This window comes from Cryptomeria japonica, chromosome 9 (genome assembly GCF_030272615.1).
Source record: "Cryptomeria japonica chromosome 9, Sugi_1.0, whole genome shotgun sequence".
Classification (NCBI taxonomy): Eukaryota; Viridiplantae; Streptophyta; class Pinopsida; order Cupressales; family Cupressaceae; genus Cryptomeria; species Cryptomeria japonica.
In genome coordinates this window covers 571,783,883-571,811,837 of record NC_081413.1, presented here as the reverse complement: position 1 = coordinate 571,811,837, position 27,955 = coordinate 571,783,883, and the positions used below count along the sequence as shown (strand labels likewise).

General features: G+C 39.3%; 1 protein-coding gene across 1 annotated transcript; it reads left to right on the top strand.

The window, feature by feature from the left end:
- The first annotated feature begins 214 nt into the window (after positions 1 to 214).
- Positions 215 to 26,640, top strand: LOC131062876 (uncharacterized). Its single transcript, XM_057996614.2, has 7 exons — positions 215 to 373; positions 453 to 656; positions 22,176 to 22,317; positions 22,544 to 22,632; positions 25,719 to 25,773; positions 25,925 to 26,010; positions 26,165 to 26,640. The coding sequence occupies exons 1-7, from the start codon at positions 350 to 352 to the stop codon at positions 26,309 to 26,311; spliced, it is 747 nt and encodes a 248-aa protein (XP_057852597.1). The 5' UTR covers positions 215 to 349; the 3' UTR covers positions 26,312 to 26,640.
- The last annotated feature ends 1,315 nt before the right edge of the window (positions 26,641 to 27,955 follow it).

The following is a 27,955-nucleotide window of genomic DNA, read 5'->3' as shown; positions in this document are numbered from 1 at the left end:
ATCAACAAACCGAGACAATCTAAGGACCAAGAGAGTTCGTGTTAGAGTTAATCCATTTTTAGAATTAAAGAAATATGTAGTCTTCCCAATTTTAAACAAATATACAAATAGAAAAATAGTTGAGGAAACCCCAAGAAGTATATGCTAAAATGATGCCGCTTGGACGGTAGCGCAAACAATGTTTGTTGGATTCATCGTACCCGAATTGAAACAAAAGGTTATTGACGGATAAGAAAAACGGGAAATAAAAAAAATAAAAAATCTATGAGCACTCTCTGAGCATTGTAAACATCGGAAATATAGGTTGTAAAGAGGTACAGGACTCGCAGGAGCCGCTTGTATTGCATCCATGGCGACGCTTCGGGCGACTTTGGTAAGTAAAGGCACAACAAACACCCCTTGTTTTGTGGGTATTGGGTTTTATAGGCATTCACATTTTGTCTTTGGTACAGGTGCACAGGACTTTGACTGCTTGTGCTGCTTCCAACACCCTTCTCAGCCCTCCCTCTTCATCCACCAAGACTCTCACTCTCGGCCTAAGGAAATCCTTAGCTCTGGGAACTTCATCGAGTCCACTTTGCACGCCATTCCCCTCGCTTACCACTTCTACTAAGAGAACAATACGGCGTATGAGCACAACTCGAGCCCAGTTGCAGGTGATGCAGGCCTTTACATATTTGTTTACTTATGCCCATTCTTTTTGAAGTTTGGAAATGTGTAATGGGTTTGTTAGCATTATATAAATTAGTTCTGTAAATCCTGAACGAAAGACATTGATATGGGAAACTTCGGATTGAATTAGTGGGTATTTAGCATTGTTAGAAAATGGAAATTTTATGGCGTTGGCGGTAGAGTGCCGAGGCATCAATGAAAATATTGTTGTTTTATGATGATGTCATTTGTGCACAATGGAAGACAAATATTAAGGGAAACTGCCCTGGCCTCTTGGTCTTGTTAGTGTTTTGAGTAACTATATATAAAGGGCTTATCTATTAATCTTGAAGAGTAATTTTAGAAATATCTTTCAATCTTAAATTATAATGATCTAGTAGGTTCTCAGGATTTGATAATTTCATGTACAACTTTGGTAGTATGTGCTACAAGGCATCTTCAACTCCGCCTTGAGGATTTCTGAAGGACATGCGGTCATAACACAAAATCCATGTATATGCCTTATTTTTGGTTTACTGACACTTTTGTTGTGCTAATCCCCCTGAGCATATGTTAATGCATATGCTAGGATTGGGGTGGGCTGGCTTGCAATACTTTGTGAGAGATGTGTTGCCATCAGACCTTCATATCACTTTTATATCAGCAGATTTGTCTTCCTAGCTCTCTGATTCTCTCTCTCACTGGGTTTTTCCTTTTTGCTTGCATGTAGCTAACTTCATTGGCCTAGTGGATGAAGTATTGTATCCTTTCAAATTCTTTGCACGTAATTGACCCGACTAATGAAGTATAGTTTTCATTGGAATTCTCTACATCACTGGCCTGCCCAATGACACACAAGTTTCTTTGAAAGTTTCTGTACCTTGGTCTTGACCAATGATACACAAGCTTTTGTGAAAGTTTCTGTACATTGGTCTGACCAATGACACAAGTTTCTTTGAAAGTTTCTGTACATCATTTGCCAAGCCAACGTTGTCAGCAGAAATTGAGTTTTGACTTTTAGAGTTCAAATCCATATTTATAGGTTCGCCCCTAGCCATTGTTCAAGAAGAAGACACATCATTTGCTCTGCTTCCACACATACCTTAATAAGAAGAAAATGATTTAGGGTTAGAGGAGCTCACATTGAGGAAGAAAAGTCAATGTAAAGTTCTAGAAGATTCAAGAATAGGGGCTGTACCAATGAGGAAGATTCAAAAATAGAAGCTGTACCAATGAGGTTTACAAAGTCTTCGAAGTCTCCAACTATGGTCTACTTAGGTCTCCTTCTATCCATCTCGACTTCACCTACAACCATCTCTCACAATGTGTGAACAAGTATCCCTAACTCTAACCTCTTTCTTTTGGTCAATTGATTTACATTGTGAATTGTGTATGTTTCATGCATTAGATAGCATGCTGCTGCTTACCGCCTAATGGTATTCTAGTCTCTATGACTTTTTCTACTGCCTAGTGGCACCACCTTCTTGCAGACAGCTCTTATTACAGCTTCAGACTTCTTTGTGAACCAACATTAACTTGCGTTGGATCCAGAATGGTGTTCTACCTTTTTCCTATTCAGAGGATCATCATATTATTCAGATCTATTTTAGGCCTAACACATTCCAAACTTATATTTTATGCCACACAATTTCTACAGTTCCAGACCTGTTTTGCATAGCTGTTTTGCAGCATATGCAAAAAAAAAGAAAAAACTTGGAATACAAACTAGCATCTGGCAAGCAATTGCATCTCTTGTAATTGTAATGCCATCTCTCTATTTCTCTCCCTTGTACTTTTATAGCTACTCTTTGAATAAGCATTGAATAGGAGTCGTCTTTGCCTATGGGTGAATGTGTGATCTTTCAAATAATTGTATAAAACTTGATATAATGCAATCCAGGTCTAGCATGTTGTTCTATTATCTTTGAGCACTTTTTTATTCAATACTCTGATTATTGTTGCTGTGTACTATTTCACTTCTAAATTGCTTATGTTCAAAGCACATTAAAATGCATTTTAGTTTGGTCTCCCTTGAGAACCTTGGGCCCAAAGATTAGTGGTATCATAGTGTACTTGCTATCACATCATAGTGGTAATGGATTGCCTTTTTTCTTTTGAATCCTTCCCTATATTTGTATGCCTGCCCACATCAGGCATACAATGAGGTTGGTATTGCAAATTATGACCCTTCATCTGATCTTCCTACACATTTTACACAACTTCAATAGATGGCCTATGGGATAGCAAACTTTGCCATTTTAGCTTTCTAACTTGACCCTTCATCTGATCTTCCTACACATTTTCCACAACTTCAATAGATGGCCTATGGGATAGCAAACTTTACCATTTTAGCTTTCTAACTTGTTGACCTTTTGTTGGGAAGCTTGATGATGAACTTCCCAAGTTTCCCAACCTTCTCCATTTTGAAAAAATCTTGTAATGAAGCAGCTGCTAATGTACCTTTGTATTTGTCCACGTCATTGTAAGCTTCGTACTCTAGATTAGAGTGCTTTTCTGATTCAATTGTCGCAATTGTGCAAAAGATATAAACTCTTTCCTTTCACTCTTCTTTAGGCCTTTTCCATCTACTTGTTTCATATTGAAGATAATGTGAGCTAGTTCATAATTGTGCTATAAGTATCTTTGCTCTCCAAGGGATATTTGCTCCTATGTATGACTTTTCTTGATGATCATAGGTGGGTTTATACTCATAAAGTTAATATTTCCGCTTTTTCCCTAATGGCTTTTGCCATAGACTTGCAGAATTAATCCATTACAAAAGCCTTTATTTCTTTGTTATTATTTGGGCACACATTTAGATGGATGCCCCATTTGTTCATCCACTTGAAGTTTTTTTTGATCCAATACATATTTCTCGTTCAAGACTTCTTTAATGATAGCCTTAGGCCACCTATGTGCCTCCATTCACACAATTTTTTTAAGATAACTTAGGAGATACAACATAACAATGGCCTTAATAAGGAAGGTACCTGTTTCAGTTATAAGAATCTCACAGGGGACTGAAGGTTTGAGGTTGAATTTGCTTGCAATCATGCATTTTTATATCCTCTCTACTTGCACCCATTTACCTTTGAAGTGCTGCTAGTCCATAATTCACATCTATAAAGCACCACTAGAATGACTAAAGACCAATAGAATCTGCAAAGTTTTATAGTCCCATACATCAATCTCCTTGCTTATATTTTGCAATGCATAAAGTGCTTTCCACCCTCCCAAAATTATCTTCTTTCTACAAGTATCCCAATTGAGCTCATTGCTAAGGTGAAACCCAAGATCAACGGCAAAATTTTGAAAAGGGGTTTGGGTTCGTTTGGGTTCGTTAGGGTTCGTTAGTACAAAAACATGTAAATTTTATATATATATATATATATATTTTGATATTTGTGAAGCCTATAAGCATGAATTAAAATATGCATGTCACATAGCATCATAGAAACAACAAAACAAACATAAACTTGTAATCATAGCATCATGATCATACCATAATTGATAATAACATCATATACATCAAGTTTAATATCAAAATGACAAAATATTCAAGTATCATTGTTTCAACTTTCAACAATATAAACTTAAAGTTTAATCATCAAATGGATCATCTAATTCATCCTCCTCCTCCTCCTCCTCCTCCTCCTCATTGACATTGACATTAGATGAGCCAATGCCCCTTGCACTTGCACTATAAGTTGGCTCAATTTCCGAGTCATCAAGTGTCAATGCAAGAAGCTGAGAAGCAGGAGCATCCAAATCAGTATGCTCTGGCTCTATATCCCACATCTTTGTTTCCCCTTGTGTGTAGTCATGTTGTTTGTGTGAAAGAAGACGTAGGTTGGAATGCACATATACTAAATTCTCTGCTCTTTTTGATAGCAGCCTATTGCGCTTTACTGAGTGGATGAAAAAGTATGTGCTCCAATTTCTTTCTGAAGCAGATGAACTAGCAACCTATGAAGACAAAGTAAACAATTAAAGTTATACATTAATAAAAATAAAATTACTAGCAACCTATGAAGACAAAGTAAACTATAAATAAACTAAAACTTGTAAATTTAAAATTTTAATTAATTAAACTTACTTGTGATAAAACTTTTATAGCGAGGGGTTGTAGGTGTTGGAAGCATGTGTCGTGGAAGTACCACCAGCTATGAGCATCTTTCTTGGATCTATGACGAAGTGCATCAACACTTAGACCATTCCCATTTGCGAATTCTATGAACTCATTTGTAACAACATCTCGCAAATCATCATCGGGATATAGTCTAAGAAATGCTGCCTTGTACCCATCATATACTTCTAGATCTCTCCATGGTGGAATCCTTCTTGGTTTATCAAGAAAGTGATTGCTATAGTACTTAGGTGTCAAGGCATAGGCAAGAAGGTGCAAAGGAGTGGTCATCTTATTCCACCTCTCTACAATAATTACTTCCAGTTCTTTGAAGAATTTCTCCTGAGGATCATTCTCTTTTTCATTTATAGTGACCTTTATTTTTTCAAGCATTGAATCAATGCCATCATAAATCTCACCTATGCAAGGCCTATCCATGTCTGTATAGCGAATCATGCTCATGATGGGCTCAGTGATACTTAGGAGATATGTAACAAGATCCCACCATTTCTCATTCAATATTCTATCCCTAATTTTTTCTGCCCTCTCAGTGCTACTTTGCTTCCATACAGTCCAATTGGTGCTGATCACTGTTGGTGTAAATAATTATTCATCATGGATATTATTACACTTACTTAAGTTTACTTAGGATAATGCATTTCATAGTAGTTTGGATATGAGACACTTGGGTGTTTGTACCACATTGGGATAGTGTGTGTAGGAGAAATTCCACCTCTTATGGTGTTGATCTTGTTATTACACTATCATATCCACTTATAGTGGAGTGATAATTCCACCTTCGGTGGGTGATCCACCTCATGTGGAATATTGTATTATTTCTCCTACCTACCCACACCTATTTCCTACCTACCCTTGTTTCTTATTGAGCCACATGTCATATTTGTGTGCTCATACATATCCCTAGCCTTGCCTATATTAGCAGGCTCATCTACATTGCATGTAACAACGATAATCCAGTTGATTGTTGATCATTTTTCTATTGATGAGAATACAGTTTATTCTTGTCCCATATTATGTCTCTATCTTGTACATTTCATTGACCTCTTGATCTTGGCAAAATCCAACATGGTATCAGAGCTATTGGAGCTTCATTGATTCGTCTTGAAGAGGCATTATTGTGACGTCAAGAGGCAGATCTGAGGAGCATCATCATTTGGAGGCATCCTAGATCAGATCCGACCTCACCATTGCGTCCGGAAGGCCATTTCCATGAATTTTGGTTATAAAGTTGGCCTATTTTGGTGAGAAAATTTTTTTTCCCCAATTTTGCTAATCGTACGGATTTTTCGAATATTCATATTTTTCTCAAAAAAATTTTTTTCGTTTTTTCTGAAAATGTTTTGAAAAAAATCAAAAATCAAAAAAATTGAAAAAAAAAATTCAAAAAAATCAAAAAAAAAAATCAAAAAAGATATCAAAAAAAAAAAATCAAATTTTGGGGGGTCCGCAGACCCCCCCGTGACCCGCAGGTTTGCAGGTCTGCGCATTGTACCACCTGACGCCGTACCTGTCAGCGTCTGCCGTCGACCGTGTCTGGCTTCCGTCGTCGGCATACCTTTCCCGGCGACCGCTGCATCCGCTGGCAACACCCGCCGTACCCTGTCTGCGCGTTGAAGCCCGCGCCACGCTCCCGGCTCCGCTCCCGGCAGTCTCTGGCAACTCCTCCTCCGACGCCCGTCCCTCCGCTTTCCGGCAGCCTCCGGCACCTTCGGTTCCAGCGATTCATCCGTCCGCCACTTCCTCTCAGCCAGCTCCTCCGACACGTCAGCCACGCGGAAAACCGTGCCACGTCATCAACCGGGAACCGTGCCACGTAAACACAGACACGTCATTTTTCGTACAACGCCACATCAGCGTGTCCAGTCAACAATTCCGTACAGTACGGACTGTACAGTCAGCAGGCCACGTAATCCGTCCGTACGGTACGGACGCCCAGTCAGCCAGAGAGGCGAAGTTTTGGTGACGGTCATACGGTCGTCAAATTTAATCGCGTGACTTGTTGACGTCAGCGCCACATCAGCAGGGTTTGAAAATTTTTTGACCCCCTCTCATTTGCATTTTTGATTTTGCAGTTCAACTTCAAATGGCCATAACTTGCTCATTTTTGCTCCTTTTTGGGTGCAATTTTTTTTGAAATGGGCTAGAATTTTGTGCTCTCCGCAGTGGTGTAAGAATTTTTTGATTTTGATGCACGGATTTTTCAGAAAATACAGTTTTTGGTGATTGTCCCTGAGTAATCCCAGTTTTTGCAACTTCAGAGGCTTCGTTTGGGGTCATCCGACCTCCTTTTTAGGTGCCGTTTTTTTTGAAAGTGCGTATTTTTTCGTCTACTTTCACATGATGCTATCAGATTGATGTCATTGTAAGTAGAAATTGTACTTTCAGATCTTGGCCATTTTTGGCTCTTTTGGTACTTGTATATTTGCTTGAATCTCAGTTAGATTCATTGCACTATTGATTGAAGTCTCTTGTATCTCATTTGGGAAGTTGTAAAATTTGCATCATAAGCCCACTTTGCCTTGTTTTGCAAGTGGCTCATTGTAATCGCACTAAGTATAAAGTGCCAAAATCATCACTTTTGGGGGGGTACTTTGATTGATTGATTGAATTTGGGGGGTGTCTCTTGTGCTTTTGTGCTCTTGTGTTCTTTCCTTTTTGCTGCTATGGGTTCTTCTAAGTTTCCTCTCTTAACTCCACATAATTATGCTACTTGGAAAATTGATGCATGGAGTAAACTTATGGAAAAAGGACTCACTCATTACATTGATGGAACTATTGTTGCTCCAGCTGATTCTAAGGCTGATCCAGTTGGTCACTTAGATTGGCTCACTAAAAATATCATGGCAATTGGTACCTTAAGAAAGTATGTATCAAAGGATCTCATTTTTCATATTGAGAAATGTACTCTAATCAAGGATGCTTGGCAAAAGTTTCAAGACTTGTATGGTCAAGTTGATGAGATTAGGGGATATCAAATTGATAGTGATCTCACCATGTTAGATCCCAAGAACTTTGATACTATACAAGATTATGTCACTAAGGCAAATGAGTTGAGGGCACAACTCAAAGATTGTGGCATTGATAAAAAGGATACTCAATTGATATTCAACTTGATAGGCAAACTTCCACAAGAATATGCAGCATTTGTTTCTAGTTTCCAAACTCATAAGATGACAATGGGTTCAAGCTACAAAATGCCTACATTTGATGCTTTCAATGAAATGTTGATGATGGAACAAACTAAGTTGATAAACATGGGCATTCTTAAGGCTTCTTCTAAGTCTCAAGCATTAGTGGCAAATCAAGGAAACAAAGGAAATCAAGGAAAGGACAACTCAAACAAGAAGAAATGGCAATCAAAGCCTAAAGAAAAAGCATCATCTTCTCCACAACAAGGAGATTCATCCTCTTCCAAGAGAGATAATTCACCAAAGAGAGAGAGACCTACTTGTGCTTATTGTAAAAAGATTGGTCATGAGGAACATCGTTGCCATACTAAGAAGATTGATGAGCTCACATATATCATCAAAAAGCATAACATTGATTTGCCTAAAGTCTACAAGAAGGATGATTCATCAACTTCCACTTCCTCACATTCAAAAGGAAAAGGGCAAGCATTCATGGCTTCTACAAGTGGAAAAACTCACTTTTTTGGAACAAGAAAAGGAAAAGCTCTATGTGCTACAACAAATCATACTTCAGAGAGATGCCTTCTAGATTCAGGGGCTTCTCATCATATGGCATCTTCACAGTCTATGTTCTCTACATTTGAGCCTTGCACCATGCCACAGATTTTGATGGGCAATCATACATACATGGATGTGATTGGGAAAGGATCTATTGACATTGGGGATAACTCCTTCAATGATGTGTTGTGTGTACCCCACTTGACAAACAATCTCCTTTCTATCTATCAAATCACACATGGCGCAACTAAGAGAGTTGTGGAGTTCACACTTGACTCAGTTTTTATTAGAGACATGGAGACTAGAGCTATCATTGCAACTGGGGTGGTTGATCATGCAACTCGGTTATACTCCTTTTCAGATTTTGTTGATGATGATGATTTCACATTTGATGATTCTACACATGATGATCACACTTATTGTGATGATTCAGATTTTGAGGAGAACTTTGGACACTTGAACATGGGGATTCTCACATGTAACCCCGTTCTTGAGTCTTCTATTTCATCTTCTCATATTGATATCACATCACCTATTGCACTTGATGATGCAGATAGTGCGACAGTTTTGCCTTCATGTGATTCAGTGCAGCAGGATATTCATTGTCTTCCAGCTTCAGATTCATGGATGATTACTTGACAGATATTCCAGGTTTGTTTGTGGAATCCTACATTGCAAATTTGGGAGACATCATTGATGACATTCATCTTCTCTTTGATGAAGGTGATCCTTCTTCGATTGTTGCGAGGGCACACTCTGACCCTCTTGTTCATTCTCTACATGATCATTCTTTCGAGGTTGACATGATTGTGGATACTTATGTACAGCAGTTGGAGGAGGTCTCTTTATTCTTTGAGGAGACACATGAGTCTTTGGATATTGTTCTACATTCATCTCCACTAGATGTTGGAGTTCCTTTTTCAGCAGTGTGGAGCAGTTCACCACCTTTGGAAGGGGTATCTTCTAGCATCGACATGGGGACACTTGAGCAGTTTTCAGAGATTCCTTTCATCATGAGTTTTCTTCATACATCTTCCCTTCATGATTAGGGAGACTTCATGGATACACCTTTGGTTTTGTTTCTTCCTAAGGGGAGGAATGTTGTTCGACGTTCGTGGAGCAATTTCTTCATACATCGAGCTTCTATCATTGGTGCAGATTCTTCATTGAGGGAGGATCACAGTTTGACTTCTCTTCTTCTCTCATATGGGGGGGACTTTTTCCTCACATGGGGTTTTGTTCCTCACATACTTCTTTGAGAGTTCTCTTGTATAGCTTTCATCTCTCTTTTGGGGGAGGGTTTTTTCCCATTGGGTTTTTCTCTCTTTCCCCACTTTGTGAGAGATTTCATTGCATTGGTTTGCATGCATTTGCATTTGTGCATGGGTACCTAACATGGCCTCGTAGCCGGGACCCATCTTGCATTGCTTAGTTGCATTGTAGACTTAAGTGCATTCCCCTAAGTTGCACTTAAGGGGGGGTGTTGGTGTAAATAATTATTCATCATGGATATTATTACACTTACTTAAGTTTACTTAGGATAATGCATTTCATAGTAGTTTGGATATGAGACACTTGGGTGTTTGTACCACATTGGGATAGTGTGTGTAGGAGAAATTCCACCTCTTATGGTGTTGATCTTGTTATTACACTATCATATCCACTTATAGTGGAGTGATAATTCCACCTTCGGTGGGTGATCCACCTCATGTGGAATATTGTATTATTTCTCCTACCTACCCACACCTATTTCCTACCTACCCTTGTTTCTTATTGAGCCACATGTCATATTTGTGTGCTCATACATATCCCTAGCCTTGCCTATATTAGCAGGCTCATCTACATTGCATGTAACAACGATAATCCAGTTGATTGTTGATCATTTTTCTATTGATGAGAATACAGTTTATTCTTGTCCCATATTATGTCTCTATCTTGTACATTTCATTGACCTCTTGATCTTGGCAAAATCCAACAATCACCATATTGCATAGTGCCACTCTAACTTTCACGAGTCGTCTTAAGACGATTGTGTTTGATGCAAAATGGGTTTCAACAACCTATAACACAAATTAATGCCAAATGATTAAAAAATAAAGCCAAACTTTAAAGAAGAATACACAATATAGCTTACACAATGATATTATTAACATTGAAAATTCAAAAAAATTAGAAAATGGAAAATTAAATTACTATTTCACTTACCTTCAATAGCTCCAAATTCGAATAGGTTCTAAAAATCGCTTGAGACATGTGGTGGTTTGTGATGAACATCTGGATGTCCTCAGCCTCTGCATACACATCTCTGATCCATTTTATTTTTTGCCCAATCTTTTGTAGCATAAGATTGAGTGAATGTACCGCACAAGGTGTCCAAAAGATGTGATCATAGCGTTGCTCAACCAACAAACCAGCAGCTTTACAATTTTTTGCATTGTCCGTTATGACTTGGACAACATTGCGGGATCCCAAAGACTCAATGGCAGAGATGAGAATTTCTGCAATAAATTGGCCATCTTTTATTTGGCCCTCACAATCCACAACTCTCAAAAACATTGCCCCTTTAGGGGACACTGCTATGACATTGATCAAGGGACAGTTTTTAGCATCTTTCCACCCATCTGAAACAATTGTTACACCTGTCTCAACCCATGAATCCCTTATGGGTTTCAATGCATCTTCAACCCTCTTCACCTCTTTCTCCAATAATGTTCCACGTACCTTCTCATAACCGGGGCCCTTATACCCTCTTGGTGCCTCATTAACACTTTTTATCATTTGCTTCCAATATGGGGAGCGAACAACATTGAATGACAACCCATTTGCATAAATACACCTTACTATATCTTGGTCAACATCGTCTCTACTCTCATTTTGGAATGCGGTTTCTAAAAGCCCCTTTGTTCTTTTACGTGTCAAGGGTGGTTCACTTTGAGGTTCATTTGTGGCAAAGAAGGGGTGGTCTTCTACTACAATACTGGGATTAGAAGGGCCTTGCATTCCCTTTGTTTTCTTTGATGCGGTTTGGTTCAATCTACGGGCTTCCCTCTCTTCTGCCGCCTCATGCTCCCTAATATATTTCATCACTTTCTCATCTAGTATAGGTTTACCATTTTTTCCAGGGTATTTTTTGATGCCTCTTCCTTTTATTCCACACAAATGGCCTACCACCCGATAATATGAACTATTATGTTCAATATCACATCCATGGCATTTCCAACGGAATCCCCCACCTCCCGGAAGTTGTTTTATAATGTCCACATATTTCCATAAGGGAGAATTTGGATCATTTCTTTGTTTTGCAATTATTTGTTCATTGCCAATGGAGGAAGATGTAGATGCCATTCTAGTTCCTATGGCAAGAAATAAAATAAACATATTCAAAAACAAAAACTAAATAATGAAAAAAAATTCAAGTTTCATGTTTGACAATTTGTGAAACAAAAATAGTTGGAAAAAAATGTTTAAAAACCTACCTCTTGCAGCCAATGGAAGCTTGAAAATGTATGGAAATGATGCTGCAACACTTGTTGAAGTTTCTAAAATCAGTCTTCAACTCCTCCTCTTTGATCTTGGAAGCCAAATTTTGTTCACCCTTTCTTCAACCTGCTCTCATAAAAATTTTGTTTGCAACACAAATGAGGTGAAATGAGTCAATAAAATGTTTTAGAAGTGGTTTTTAGGTTATAACTTTCACTTTTTACAAGGCGGAATTGAAAAAAAAAAAAAATTTGCTTTGTTTTTTTGACTTTATGGGCCGCCCAGCCGCCCGGGTTCGACCTCGGGTTTGACTGGGTTCGACCAGGGTCGAACCCACTCTAGGTTTTTCGAACCCTGGTTGAACCCAGGTCGAACCGGACCCGTACCACGGACCCGGTCAAACTCGGATCCGTACCAGGGCGTCCCAGGGGCGAACCCGGTAACCTAGGTTATGAAGATATCAAACTATGAATCTTGAAGTAGGCTTAAGTTTTACCACTAATAAGGGAAGAAAGAGTGAATTTCAAAGAAAGACTATGATGGTAGATGCCAAGCATAGGCAGGAAGGGTTGTGGCCAAGGCAAATCTTCTCTAGCACATTGAGATAAAATCATATATGAGGATCGACTCTCAAGCATAAAGTTGTCACCTTGAAGGGTCCAATATTCAAGATCAGATGTTTTAGTGAAGTCCAAAGATCAAACTTTCTATATTAGAAATTTTTTATTTTTAGAAAAAGTTGCTCATTGCTTTTTTGTTGTGTTCCAATGTGAGGAGATGAGCATGAAAATCACAACTTTCTAGAAATTTGTTTTTTTGTTTTTTCTACTTTTTGGCAAAAAGGGTTTCATGGCAATGGTAGAAGGTCAATAGTATAGATTTAAGTGTCATTAGGCAAAAATAATTTCGAGAGGTAATAAAATGATGGAAAACTTGTCAAAGTTAAGAGGTTTTGTGGTGCAACATTTGAGAATGGAAGAAGGGAGTAATTTTAATAAAGAAATTGTTTTTTTTGTAAAATCTTTCAAAAACTCATCAAAAAGCAGTCTAGGTGCTCATGCCTTGTTAGCAAATCCTTGTTGAGAATCATAAAAAGCAAAAATAAAGAACAATTGGGCGCCTAAGTTCTTTTAGACACCAAAATAACAATTTTTTTTTGCCAAAATGAAGATAGAAACGAGAAAAAGTGGTGTCCAAGTTAGTATTTGCATTCAGGTGAAGATTGGAAGAAAAATAAAGTGAAATAAAATAAACAAATCTAAACCTTTCATTCAAAGTGACACCCACGTCAAGATTGATAATTAATTATGTAAGATTTGGCTATGAAGGTAGCCATCCAAGATCTAGAGGCCTGTCCACTAAAGGTGGATCACCCACCTTAGGTGGAAAAGTGATAACATGATAAAACCACAAAAGTGGAAGTTGCATATGAGGTGGAAAGTGGGAATCTTCCTATGTGGTCCCTAAGTAAACTTAAGTGATATGTGGTGAAGAACTAACAAGATACAACACCTTAATTACAACAACAAGTTAAAGCAAATTGAAGACAAAATCAGAAGATTGTAGCTCTTTATTCAAATGGACACTCAAGATGAGAAGCATAAAAGGAATGAAAGTAATATTATATATTATATTTAGACGATGAGGACAAAATTGCTTTCAAAGCAATTATTTTGTTATTATTTTGAAGCTTCAAGAAGCTTTAGCTTGATGGCTATAAATATGGGTCATTTACACATGCAATGTAATAAGAGTTGATTCTAGACTTACGTTGTGGAAAATGTCATTATTTCTAAGTTAGATTAAATTGTTCAAGTGTTTGTTTAAAGAACGCAAAGTTGAAGTTTGTTTATGTTGCTGAAGTTTTCATTCAAGTCAAATCCCAAGTGTTTTTAACCATCCAAGTTAGAATCCAATCTATAAGAAGATTTGTGTGGCAGTGGTGTTTGAATCCATGATGCAGCTTTGAGTAAAACCTCATTCTTAAGTGTAGGTCAAGCTTAAGAACATTTATCCAGATTGACATGGATTTGCTCCATATCTTTTTCTTGGGAGAAGCTTATAACTATGCTTGCAAGTCTAAAGCAAAAGCCAAACATAAGCCCAAGAGTGATGAATATAAGTCTCAAGTTGTTGTAGAATAAGAACTCCAAGTCTAGAACCTAGTCAATTCAAAGCAATGTGGACAAGAACTGCTGTGTCATTCACAAAAGAACAATGCATGTGAAGAGCAAAAGAAGAAATCTAACACTGGTAATTGGTGAACGATAAACAATTCCAATAGACACTCTATTCAGGATTGTCACACGAAGAAAACCTTACTTAAATAGCTAGAAACGACAAGTTTAACCAGTGGCACAATATAGGAAAATGGAGCATGGGTTTGAGCCTAGCACCATAGTAGCAACTGCCAATAAAACATTTTCATCTAATTGAGATCTAGTAAGGAGAATGATCATTCCATGCTCAAATGTGGATTGATGGACAAGTTGTTTGCTTCATCATTGATAATGGAATTTAGAAGAACCTTATTTCTCGAGGCAATTTGAAGATTGAACTAGTTATTAATGACTTCACAACCATACACCATGAGATGGTTCAACTCGGGTTTTCAGAAGTGCTTCACTCATCATGTTACTTGGTATACAAGATTGAGCCTTTCAAACATGTAGTCTTTTATTATATAGCACCATTAGAGGTGTTTGATGTTCTACTTGGTCAATCATAGCTTTTGCAGCTCCATGCATCTATAAAACAAATCCCAGAAATGTTGTCATAGATGTTGGTGAGAATAGATGTCATGCACCATCAGTAGTCCCTAAGCTTTCCCTTATTAAGGCCAAGCAAATGTTAAGAGCTAACAAGTTCTAGTAAGAAATTTGTGCTGTTGATGTTGTTGGCGGCAATATTGTACACGGAAATAAAACTAGTTAATTAAGTTGTAATTGTGTTGGTTAGTTGGCAACCGAGGGGTGGCAGTTGCGGTGCGACGGTTGGCGCTCGCACCCCCTCGGTATCTTTATATACTTCCGAATGTAACTTGTGACGGGAAACAATTATGAATGGAATAACATTTCTTTTACTTGTCTGATATCTATGGCGTATTTCTGCATTACGTACTGTATGTTTTAAGTTATTCACCCGAGAGGGCAAACATTTGGCGTCGTTGCCTAGACGTACTTGGGAACGGAAAACGTGGATGGCGCACAGACACGATGGGCCTACCCATCGGTGAGATTAACCCAGAGGCCGACGATGCGCAAACGGAACAATCATCGTGGGACGCAGAGCGTGATGGCAAGAGGCGAAGGGGAAATTGAACCCTATAATAATCCCAACACAATGTTGAGATAAATTGTGGCCGAAAGGAAAAATAATAAAAGTTTTTTTTTTTTGTACATGGCGTGTGCTTGTTTGTACGGAAGTGATTTATGCCCAATATATTAAATAAAGATAGAAATAAAAAAGCAGAAACAGACGAGTGGGAGGCCGCGCAAAGGGCCTTGATTCTGGAGCAGCAAGTAGAATGTAGACGGAGGCTAAGGCAACTTGCCGAAGGACGACCTGTCGAAGGGTGGCCCGAGGGGAACCAAGGAGGTGTCACGGAGGGTGCAGAAGCCGACGGAAATTTCTACGCGTCGCCAGAACATCGTAGGGTGCGGAGCCACGAAGAGTTTCTGGAGGAAACAAGGTTAAGGAGAGATCTAGTCGAAGAGACTCGGAATCGGTTCAGAAACTTATCCCTTACACCACAAAGTGAGGATCACCAAAGGGAGCCAGGAGTAGGCGCGAGTGACAACGAAGGGGAGGATAACCGTACGGTAGGTGCCACACTCGACAGGCAAAACACCGTACCTCTAGTCACCCACGCAGGACACACCACTGGCACCGGAGGGACCAGTGCAGGGGCCCAGACACAGCCACAGCCACAGCCACCTCCAGGAAGACAACCCCCATCGATGGGGAGTAAACAAAAACTGCCGAAGTTCAATGGCGACGGGAAGGAAGATCCCGTCCGCCATTGTCGAATGTGCAAAACCATATGGTCAGCAAACGATGTTACCGACCAAGACGAATGGGTAACACAATTCCCAGCAACCTTGAGAGGAGTGGCCATAGACTGGTACTCAGATATGGACAAGGCCAAAGTCGGCACATGGCCCGACCTAAAGGAGTTTGGGATAGAGTTTTGCCTCCTAAGAGATGACAACGAAATAGTCACCGAGATCTATGGAATGAAGCAGAACAAGAACGAGACTGTCCGAGCCTATAGTCGGCGGCTGAAGGAACTATTGGGAAAAATGGAGAGTCAACCAGCAGATGGGTTGAAAAAGCGATGGTTCGTGGAGGGACTAAAGCATTCCCTCCAAAAGAAGATGAAAATCGTTCCACCTACATCGTACGAAGACGCATACAATAGAGTGATGGATCTCGAGAGCGAGACCAAGACATCGAAGAAAAAGAAGAAGAAGGATAGCTCGTCCGAGGAGGATGACTCGTCACATGAAAGCAGCAGCAACAGCGAGGCTGACAAACGGGTGCAAGCGCTCCAGAAAGACATGGAGCGAATGAGGAGGGAATTCAAAACAATGAGAAGCACCGGTCAGATCGAAGGGGACATATGGTGCACTGAGTGCAAAGAGGAGGGGCACACAAAGGGTACTTGCCCGAAGAAGGCATTCTGCGAGATTTGCCAAGTGATGGGACACTCCACCAAGGAGTGCCCATACAACATGAAAACCCGGAATACACAAATGAACCAGGTGCTGTTCACGGAGTAGGCCACGACGTCCACACCAGCGGGTACGGGCCAACAAGCGAACAACAATGCAACCTCGAGAGGCTACCGAGATAACCGGTGGGGAGGACGAAATAACAATAACAACAATAACAACACAAGGAGCTGGATCCAATACGACTCCAAAGGTCAATCGATGGTACAATGCAGAGCGTGCAATCAGTGGGGGCACTTCGCCCGAGATTGCTTGAAGGGAGAGGCCACGCAATATTTGTGCAAATGGTGCGGATCGGGAGACCACGAAGACGCCACCTGCCCGAAGTTCGACGTCAACTTGCTCAATGTCGAGGAAACCAAAGAAGAGGAAGTGCTGGTCGTAACCCGCGCCCAAGCCAGACACGCAATGTGCCCAGACCCGGAGATGGAGAAGCGAAGGGCACAGGAAGAACGGGAAGAAATTGAGAAAGAGATACGAGAAAGGGCGAAGGCGAAGGGTACAACGAGTACTTCCAGCCGACCGGAGGCAGAGGATGCTATACTAAATCAAATTTTAAAATTAAAACTGGAGGTGCCTGTGAAGGTACATGACCTCCTCCAGATGATGCCTCAATTACGAACGGCGTTGCTGAATAATCTCTCCCAACCATGCACCAATACCAACCACCGCACAGATGTTCCTGGGGGGTCTACAATAGACCCCATGCTGCTGGCAGTTAACACTGGAAGGAACTCGGCCATTGTGGAGATGGGTATCCTTGGTACCATTCTAACCGATACCATCATCGATGGTGGATCAGGAGTGAATGTTCTTCCAAAAGAAACCTGGTGGAAGCTGGGGAAGCCGAGGTTGTGGCCATCTACATTCAATCTGCTCGGAGCAGATCAGCATGGAATCAAACCCATCGGGACATTGATGGGCCAACAAGTTACCATCGAGACGCAACCCTTCATATTGGACTTCGTGGTAATCCCCCTAAAGAAAAAAGGGTATGATGTGATCTTAGGGAGAGGGTGGCTGGTGGCAGCCAAGGCCACCCACAACTGGAAGAAGAACACTCTGTCTACGGAGAATGGAGGAAGGAAGTTTATCATAGACCTCGGGACACAGTTAGTTAGTGAGGAACTGGCATCATCTTCGGAATCAGAGGGTGAAGGAGAAGGCAACTTGAGGAACGAAGGACGAGGCTGCAGGGAGCCCAACAACGAAGGGATTCTCAAACTAGGGGAGTGCTCTGAGGATGACACAGGGTCGTTGAATGGGCTCTTCCATTGGTAGATGGAGGATTATGAAATGTTCCAGATTTACAGGCTCGAAGTAGAGGAACCAGAGCAAGTAACAAAGGAGGTGTACCTGCCAGAATACATAGAATATTGGAAGGGAGACGCCGCAAACCTCGGTGACGTAGATAATCCGAAGATCAATTGTGTCGGCAACGATTGGAACCCTATGTGGAAGGCCGCAGCTTTCAAAATCTTTATTATTCTTCTTCTTATGTACAGGAAGGAGACCGTGGTCCTTGTAGAATTTGTGGTTCTAGGTCTTCGGATGGCCATTGAAAATAGACTTGCCACCAACGGATCCAAATTGAAACCCTACCACACGAAGCATGCAGGGGACCCGAGAGGATGGAAGGGGACTCGAGAGGTTGGGCAGGCGACTTGAGAGGCACGGGACCAACGCGGGAGACTCTTGGGGGAGGAAAACCGAGAAGGATGAAGAGCGATCCCAGAGACAAGGGACCCGAGCCGAAGACTCTCTAGACAACTAAATTAGGAAATTGAAAAAAAAATAAAAAATTACGGCCGTACAGGTCCGTACGATAGTTGACCGTATGACTTAAAAAAATAAAAAATAAAAATAAAAAAAAAGAGAGAAGAAAGCCACGGTGGAACCACCGTACGGTAGCACCACTGTGCGGTGGCAACACCGGCGGTGGGACCACCGGTGGTGGAACCACTGTGCAGTGGCAACACGGCGGTGGGACCATCGTACGGTAGCACCACTGTGCGGTGGAAACCACCGCTGCCGCAAGGAATAAAGGCGCGGAGCACGGAGACAAAAACGCAGCCCCCGCACAAACAAACACAGCCCTACGGTGGAGGGGTGTTGACCGCACGGGAAGGTGGCCGTACGATTGGAGGTGTCAGTGCTGTTGTTGATTGTACGAGGAGGTTGTATGGCCGGGGTGCCATCAGGGACATTACAGAGGAAAAAAAAACAAAAAACGACGACGACGACCAGATTGAAAAATCATTTGATGACATCTGGAGCCAGGACGTTGAAAATATTAGGGTGTAGAAGAAGGGTTTTGACATCATAAAATATCACAGAAATGATGCGCGCCATGGTCTTTGGACCCCGCGAGGGGCGCTGCCCCTCGACCTCACTGGGGGCACTGCCCCCGATCCCCAGTTTATTTTTGAGCTACGATACACTTGTTGGAGTTGGGCGAAGGGCATTGGAGATGTCACGGTAAGTGTTGTGGTTGTCCGTACTGTGAGAAAGAAGCCTGCAGCTAAGCATTGGCAGGGAAGCCATAAGCCGTAGAGGGAGACGGATTTGGAGGTTGGGAACAAATAGAGTTTGAGGGAAGGCATTGCAAGTCCGCGCAGTTGTATGACACCAGGGAGTTATTCAGTTCAGTTATTAGCCTTTGGGGAGTGTGATGGAGGATTTGAGGTGTCTCCTAGCCTTTGTGCCAGCGGGTTGTGGCCACCTCTAGGCAAGAATGGTACGCTTTGAGGAACTTGGAGTAGGTCTCGGCTGGACGTGAGGTTGCCTTGGTGGATGTAGAGAGGGCTCGAGAGGAGCTGACCACCAGGTTGGAGGCAGTACTAGTGTGAGACTTAGCTCAGCGTACCTAGGAGTTGGATGCCGAGAGGGTAGCGCGGGTGGCTATCGAGGACAAATTGGCTAGGGAGACAGTATCATTTGAGTAGCAGTTGGTGGAGGCTGAGACTGAAAAGCATGTTTTGCAAACAAGTTTGGTTTAGGCACAGGAGGATTGTGATGCCAAAGGAAGCACTAATGGTGAAATCTGCACTTGAGCATAGGATGGTAGCAGAAAAGGGTTTTTAAGCGAGGACGCAGCAGGTTTATAAGTTCCAGGCTCGACTGGCGTCAGCAGTTCTGTTTAATGTCATCTCTATTTTGTATTAAGTCGTCCGGAGACGACTTCTTTTCTTTTGGGGGGGATGATGTTGGCGGCAATATTGTACACGGAAATAAAACTAGTTAATTAAGTTGTAATTGTGTTGGTTAGTTGGCAACCGAGGGGTGGCAGTTGCGGTGCGATGGTTGGCGCTCGCACCCCCTCGGTATCTTTATATACTTCCGAATGTAACTTGTGACGGGAAACAATTATGAATGGAATAACATCTTTTTTACTTGTCTGATATCTATGGCGTATTTCTGCATTACGTACTGTATGTTTTAAGTTATTCACCCGAGAGGGCAAACAGATGTTGAGACTCGAACACAAGAAAACCATTCTTCTAGTACAAGCTAACACACCTTCACCAGAAATGCAACAGTTGAATCAAGTAGTGGACGAATGATAAGATCTTTCCAATCGCCCATTGGAGTGCCTAAATAGTTTGTGGTGAAAGCATACCATTGTTTTGATTCAAAGATTACCTCTTCTTAATGCCTTGCTGTATGGTCATTCATTGAGGATGAAGAGATCATATGCCAGATTAATGAACTTGTGGAATAAGGATATATTAGGCCCAACCCTGTATGTTGTGGCAGCTCATTTGTGCTAGCGCCAAAGAAGGATTGCATGTGGAGGTTGTGCATTAATTATAGAACCTTAAACAAGATCACTCTGAGAACTGCTAACCTCCTTTTAGGATAGAAGATGTACTAGACCAGCTGTGCATTATCAATTTTTTTACTAAGATAGATTTTCAATAAGGGAGAATAACCAAATCACCGATGCAATTAGGGAAAATAGACTGAAATAGTTTCTGCATTTATTGGCATTGGTATTATTCAGTATGCATTTGGAAATTACCTTATTGATATTGGCCTTAACTCCTCCTATATCAAAACAAGGTAACGTATAGTGGCAACTTCGAAAGAGAACAAGTGCATATAATATAACAAAATACCAAAGATTTCCTAGCATTCAAGATAATGTATTTCTAATATATGATTAAATAGAGGCCTGTAACTGAAACCGTCAGATGTCAAGAAGACTGCCTTTAAAGCAAAGACAGTATTGTTCAAAATTCAAATGGTTGTGTTTTGACTTGCCCAAATCTCCCATGACATTCATGCAGATAATGATTAACATTCTTTGGCCATTGATCATTTATTTTTATCTTGATAAAACAAGGGAAGACCATGTGCATCACATTCAACATGTTCTCAGCATTTTGCCACAACACAAATTGTCAGAAAATTTGTAGAAATGTTCTTTCATGTAGAAAATACATATATTGTTGATGTGTGTAAAGCCCATGCAGATCTGATTGAGATTCACATCCCTCAAGAATGGTTTACTCTGATGATCCCCTTAGAACTTTGCAATTTCTTAGGGTTGGTGAATTTCTATAGTAAGTTCGTTTGTTATTTCACACATATCTTGGCCCCTGAATCAAGTTACCATAGATTGTACCAAGTCAGTTTTCAGTTGGACAGCTGTACAACAGACAGTATCTTAGTATTTTGGGAATTGAAACAAATTTTGTTTTGCATGAGTGCTTGTGGTAGCCGAATCTTCTGCAACCATTTGAGATTGTGATTGATGAGTAGCAAGATGTACTTGGAGCAGTCCTCACTCAGTTTTGTTGTCCGGTTTCCTACAAGGAAACATTCATTTTCACTGTAATAAAATTGTCTAGGTATGTAGGCATTGCTACTGAAGTTGATAATAAAACTTTTAGAGCTTGTCAAATAGTTTTTGAGATATCATTTTCAATTATTTCTTAAACCTATTTGGCCTCATTAGTGGGGACAATATCATGGTTTGACATAGTTTCAAACCATATAAACTTGTTTCAGTTACAGGCCTCTATTTAATCATATATTAGAAATACATTATCTTGAATGCTAGGAAATTTTTGGTATTTTGTTATCTTATATGCACTTGTTCTCTTTCGAAGTTACCACTATACGTTACCTTGTTTTGATATAGGAGGAGTTAAGGCCAATCTTTGTAAGGTAATTTCCAAATGCATACTGAATAAGACCAAGGCCAATAAATGCAGAAACTATTTCAGTCTATTTTCCCTACATGCATTGGTGCTTTTTGGTTATTCTAAAAATAAGATCATCTCAGAGCTACACTGGAGTCAATAATTAGCATTGAGATTTCAAGCTTGTTTCTGTGTATCCATATGCTTTTCTCCCAAAGTGATGGAAGGGAAGATTAAAGTGTTCATGAAGTTTCTTGCGTGAATTGAATTTGAGCTTTATTTCTCATGTTGCCAATTCGTGAACTAATAACTCTTTCTTCTGTACTTGCAGGATGTGGCATTACAGTCCACAGTGACAACAAAATGTTTTTTTGACATTACAATCGGAGGTGAACCTGCTGGGAGGATTGTGCTGGGGTTGTTTGGTGATGATGTTCCACAAACAGTGGAAAATTTCCGTGCATTATGTACAGGTATGTTTGCATGCCACTTTAAATTATATTCTTGAATTATATAGCTTCAAATAATACTAATAGAGTTGGTATTTCAATTTTGGTCTTTTGTATGGACTCATGTGTCCAAGCACTGTTTACATATTGGTATTACCATTGTGATTATATCTCTTCTTGGAACAATCCATTTTGTGAAGTAGAGAGGAAGTTTGTTTCTAATATAGATGTCTGCTGCTGGAATGTGTAGGAGAGAAAGGCTTTGGTTTCAAAGGATCTGCTTTTCACCGGATTATACAAAATTTTATGATACAGGGTGGAGATTTTGACAGGGGCGATGTAAGTGAGCTGTTATGATTGATCTACATCCTTAACTTTATCGCAGCCATAATTGCATGTCTTGCATAAAAATTGCGTGCGGATTATAATAATTTTGTGTTGCTGTAATTCAAGCAATATCATTTTGTTAAAATACCTTTTTATTGTTGTTATTGATTTTATTGTATTTGATGGATTTAGTTTGTCACTAATCTCACATTGCTAATTTTAAAATTATTTTACCAGTTTTGTTAGCATGAAAAAAAATAATTTCATTTTTGGATCAAGTTAGACAGTTTTCAATGGGTTCTTTCTTAAAGATATCCAGATTCCTTAATGCAGTACACCGACAGTTGCTTATATAGATATTCAATTTTGCTTGCAACTTGGTCTTTTTCATTGAAACAAGCTTAGCATAATATTATAACACTGTATTTACTATAGATACTTCTACCTTCTGAAATGCTTATGTTAGTATTGCTTAATCTTTTATTCCCATGGCGTGAGAAACACCTTGGTTAGGTACCATTTATGCTTCCAATGGCCCGAGACCAATTTGCAGTTGACATTTGTTTCATTGCTTTCTGTAGTGTTTTTGGTGCCTAGAAACCACTTTCCATGGTGTCAGAAAATGGTACTTTTTGGAGGGCTGTGTTAAGCATCAATGAGCACACAAAAGTAAAAAAGAGGGAACAGAAATGAAAACGAAAAGAAAAATAAAGACAAACCTTAAAAAGTAAAGTTAGAAAAGCAATTTTTCGTCATTAAATGATTTAAAGTCGAAAATTGTTATTATTCAATGTCATGTAAATTTTCAATATTTAAAAAACGTTGAATTCAGAAGTTTGTTTTACTTTTTTGGGTTAAGTGTATGAGCCTTATCCAAAATGCTAGAAATTGCTAGTTAGGAATAAATGTTGCTGCTTTGCTAGAAACCAGAATATTGTATTGCAGCACTGCTAGGTTTTTAAATCAGACAAAGAAGGCAAAACTGTTAAAAAATCATATATTTTTAGATTACTGGTAAATGTTGACCAGAGCTATGAACTGGACACATTTGGATTTTTGAAAGGGCCCAAAATCTTGTGCATGAAATCAAAGCAACTATTGTTGCCACAAACAACCTGTTGTGCAACCGCAACATCTGGCTGCCTTCTTGCTGGATCCTTACAGCTCTATCTGCTGCACATCCAGCAGCATCTGGCTCCCTTCTAGCCACATCCTCTTCTAGCACTCGCTGGTTGCAAATCACCTCATGAAACAACCACTGAGATATTCTTTCAGCACACCTTTCAGCACTAAGGCCACCTTTCAGCACTAAGGTGGCCTTGGGGGGATTTAAGCCTTCATCTCCAACGTGAGTACCAAGTGGTCCAACATTTGAGCACACCCCACTTGACAAAAAAAAAAATAAAAATATAAAATATCATTTGTTGAATCCATAATTTTAATTGTTTAAACATGTAAATGTCATTATAATGTATGGCAATATGATCCATAATTAACTTGGAAATTTCAATGTAAAATTCTTCAACAGGGATTTAAATTTGCTTGTGTGTTGATCTATGCAAATTGCTACCAAGACCAACATACATTGTTGTGTGCCACATCTATGGACTGCCATTGACATTCAAATCTTTATGTTAATTCTAGTGTGTACATGCAGAAATTTATGCCATCACTGCTGAAAACTAATACTCACACCCCTATTTTCCATTAATGATTCAATTGTGTAAGAGAGGAATGTTAGTTCTCTTAAGTGCATGCTACTGATTACTTCTAATTGTTGCTATAAACCAAGAGCAATCTTTGAAATTAGCTTGACATAGAATTAGAATGTTTGCTAAAAATGAAATCAGTGCAAAAGGAATGAACTAATAAGAAATTACAGAACACAAAGTGAGCATCGCACAACAAGGACACAAATTAATAAATTACATTGGAGAAATCTCCAGTAATTTGGTGCTATGTCCACACAAGTAAACTGAAACCAGTAATTTCAAACCTCTACATTGTTGGTTCCAGCTTTCCCTGCCCTGTAGCTTAGTTAACAATGGCAATGATTTCCTACACTAATCTGGAATATCTGCTGCCACTTGAGATTCAACTCTAGATGCCATCACAAGCGCCCAATTGACATACTTATGTTTAAATCGTGTTACAGATACAACACAGAATACTCAATATGCCATATTATCATCATCGTTGGGAGGTGGAATACCACTACTTAAGTTCTATGCTGTTAGTCTTCCTATTTTGTATGACTGGGTGGATAATCTGGTGGATATGTTTGTTTGCACATTTGGCACTTGTCAAATCTGTTTGACACATCCCACTGCCATCAATTCTGTTTGGCAATTTCCTCAGTTGACAAATGTGTCTCATATCACCGTTTTTCAATGTCAGGGGTTTTGGAGGGTTTTTTAGAGCCACCATCAATTTCCTCCAACTCTGATTCCCTGTATGCATGATTCTTTTCCTCATGTTCGAGTCTTTGGCCTTCATCTTTTGAAGGGTGAGTGCGAGTTTTCAGTCTTGTTTGAGTGTCTTCTTGATCATACAAACTGTAAACTTGAATTATATAATAATATACAGCAGATCAAGATTACAAAGTGTCAGTCTTAACATCAATATCCATCTTTTACACACCAAAACAACATTGTTACAGCTCAGAGTCATAAAAACTCAACAAAATTGATAAAGATAATACTAGTTAAAAGGCTGCAAACAGTGGCAGTGTTTTCAATGCAAAGTGTCACCTTGTCTCAGAAGCTAGCTTTGTTAACATTTTCTGGAGAATTTTACCTATTAATTGATTGAAGTAAAGAACCTTATTCCTGGAAGATACGTTGCTGATCACAACTTACATCACAAGTAGGGTTTCTTGCAGTCATGACAGAAACAAAACTTTATGATTATATTATTAATTAGATATAATGACTTGAGACATAGCTGGTATCCATATAATGATTCTAAACAGTTTGTAATTATGCATCAAGAATTGTAAAAGAATTTTGTGCGGTTTGACTCTATTCATGCCATTGCAGAGAATTTTCAAGTTTTCTTACACTTCTGACAATATAACTTTCTTGTGAACAATGATTCAGGGAACTGGCGGAAAGAGTATTTATGGCCGGAACTTTAATGATGAGAATTTCAAATGTAAGTTTTAGTATATGTCTGCCTGGTCTTGTTTTCAGTTGTTATCAATGTTAAAAGTATTTGAGGACATCTTGTGTTCATCTTTTTTAAGCTGACTTTTCAAATCTTTCCCCTTACCAAAAGGCTTTTTTTCATTTAATTTTTTTTTCAGTAACTCATGTTGGACCTGGTGTTCTAAGTATGGCCAATGCTGGTCCAAACACAAATGGAAGCCAGTTCTTTCTCTGTACCGTCAAGGTAAATGACCTCTTTTTCCTTAAATTTTTTTTGTAGATATATAATAATTTAATGATATAGCTTGATTTGCCTTTTTGTATTCACTTAATCCATGTATTATGTTATACAATGATTTGATATACGTTTTGACAATTATCTCAATCAATTGATTCAGACACCATGGTTGGACAAAAAACATGTTGTCTTTGGTCATGTTATTGAGGGCATGGATGTTGTCAAAAAGCTGGAAAGTCAACAAACAGACCGAGCAGATCGACCAAAAAAGCCCTGTGTGATTGCTGACTGTGGTGAATTGCCTTGAAGTTTTCAGTTCTTGTCTTGAGCAAGCAACAGGAATGTTTAACTTGAGAATGCTTTTAAAAGAACTGTGCATTCTCAATCAGTCAGAGACAATGCTAATTGAATTAAACTCCCTTAAAGTTGTCAGTTCATGTCTTCATCAACCAACGGGAAGATTGAGAATACTTGCAAGAGAAGCATGCATTATGCATTCTTTATTAGTGAACTCCAAAACTGAACAACGTGATTTCCTTTGACATTGCCAATTTGGCATCATCAGCTGTGCTAATGATTATTTGAAGCCAAATTCTGATTTATTTATTACTATTTAGTTTCATTAGAGTTGATTAATACGTTGTCTTCAAATTCTGGATATGCTGTGAACTAATGAAGTCTGGATTAAATGGTCATATAAAAGAAGCTTGTTCTAATTCTTACCTTCCAATATATGTGCTCAGTTTGGCTCCCCACAAAGTGCCGTTTCTTTTTGGCTTCCACTTTATAGCCATTTTTACAACCATTGCTTTTTCACTGCAGACTACATAAGAGAAAAAAAATTCCTGTTTAATTAGCTTACCTCTTATTTCCCAAATCTTATTTTGACGATGGCACCTAATCATGATAAAAAGAAGAGCGAGTAGGACAAAAAGGACAGGTCTTGGTTTGATTAGGATAATAAGGATAGGACTTGGTTTGATTCTAAAATTTATTGAAGTTAGTAAAACACCATAGGTTTTTTGAGAAATAGATTATTGACTTCCATTTTCTTTTTGAATTTCCTGAAAACATTGAATGTCTACTAAGCATCAATTGGTCTTTTTGCTTGCTGAAGATGTTTTCTATTACTCCAATTGGAACCATTAGACTCTAGGAAGCATATCGCGCTGTAAATAATTCCTTATTACACTCCAGCAATGACATTTACTGCCCTTTCATATGTTATTGAGCTTAGATCTCATATTAATCGCCTGGGGTCATATTTTGTTTGCTGGCAAAGTTTTGTTGGCAGGCATAGTCGATACCCATATGGGTAAAATCGCACCCCATATCTCCCTTCAAAGAATTCTTACCTTTTATAGCCTAGTCGAATGCTATGAGGGCTCCATTAATACTTATCGTACCCCTTTACTCCCTCTGCATTTTTTTTAGCTGCAGCTGCAAGTCGACTTCCCTTTATAGTCTGACCAAGCATATGCACTTGGTCCAATGCTGGATACAGGGATTGCTGTTCTTCTGTTTATGAATTCTATCGTTGAATTCTCTTTGAAATCGCAGCATAGGTTAGACATTACGTTTGAATTTATTATTGACTAATAATTTTTTTTTTTCCTTTCATTCTTGTTGAAAATTGTAGCTAGCTTGGATACCTGACTATTAGACTTTAATTTTGTCAATGACAATTAAAATTCCTATGTATTATCTCATGCAATTCAAACCACTTTGGGCCCGTGAAGGCAAATGATGTAACTTAGGGCTGGGATCAAATACATGTAACTTGTAATTATATCTTGCTATGGATAGGACAAGACCTATGTATAATGTAACTTGTAATTATATCTTGCTATATGTATAATGTAACTTGTAGATAGGGTGGGCCCAATTTGTTAATGCATGATAGCTTCGGGAAGATAAATGATTGAATGAGAGATAAATGAAGTGTCTCATT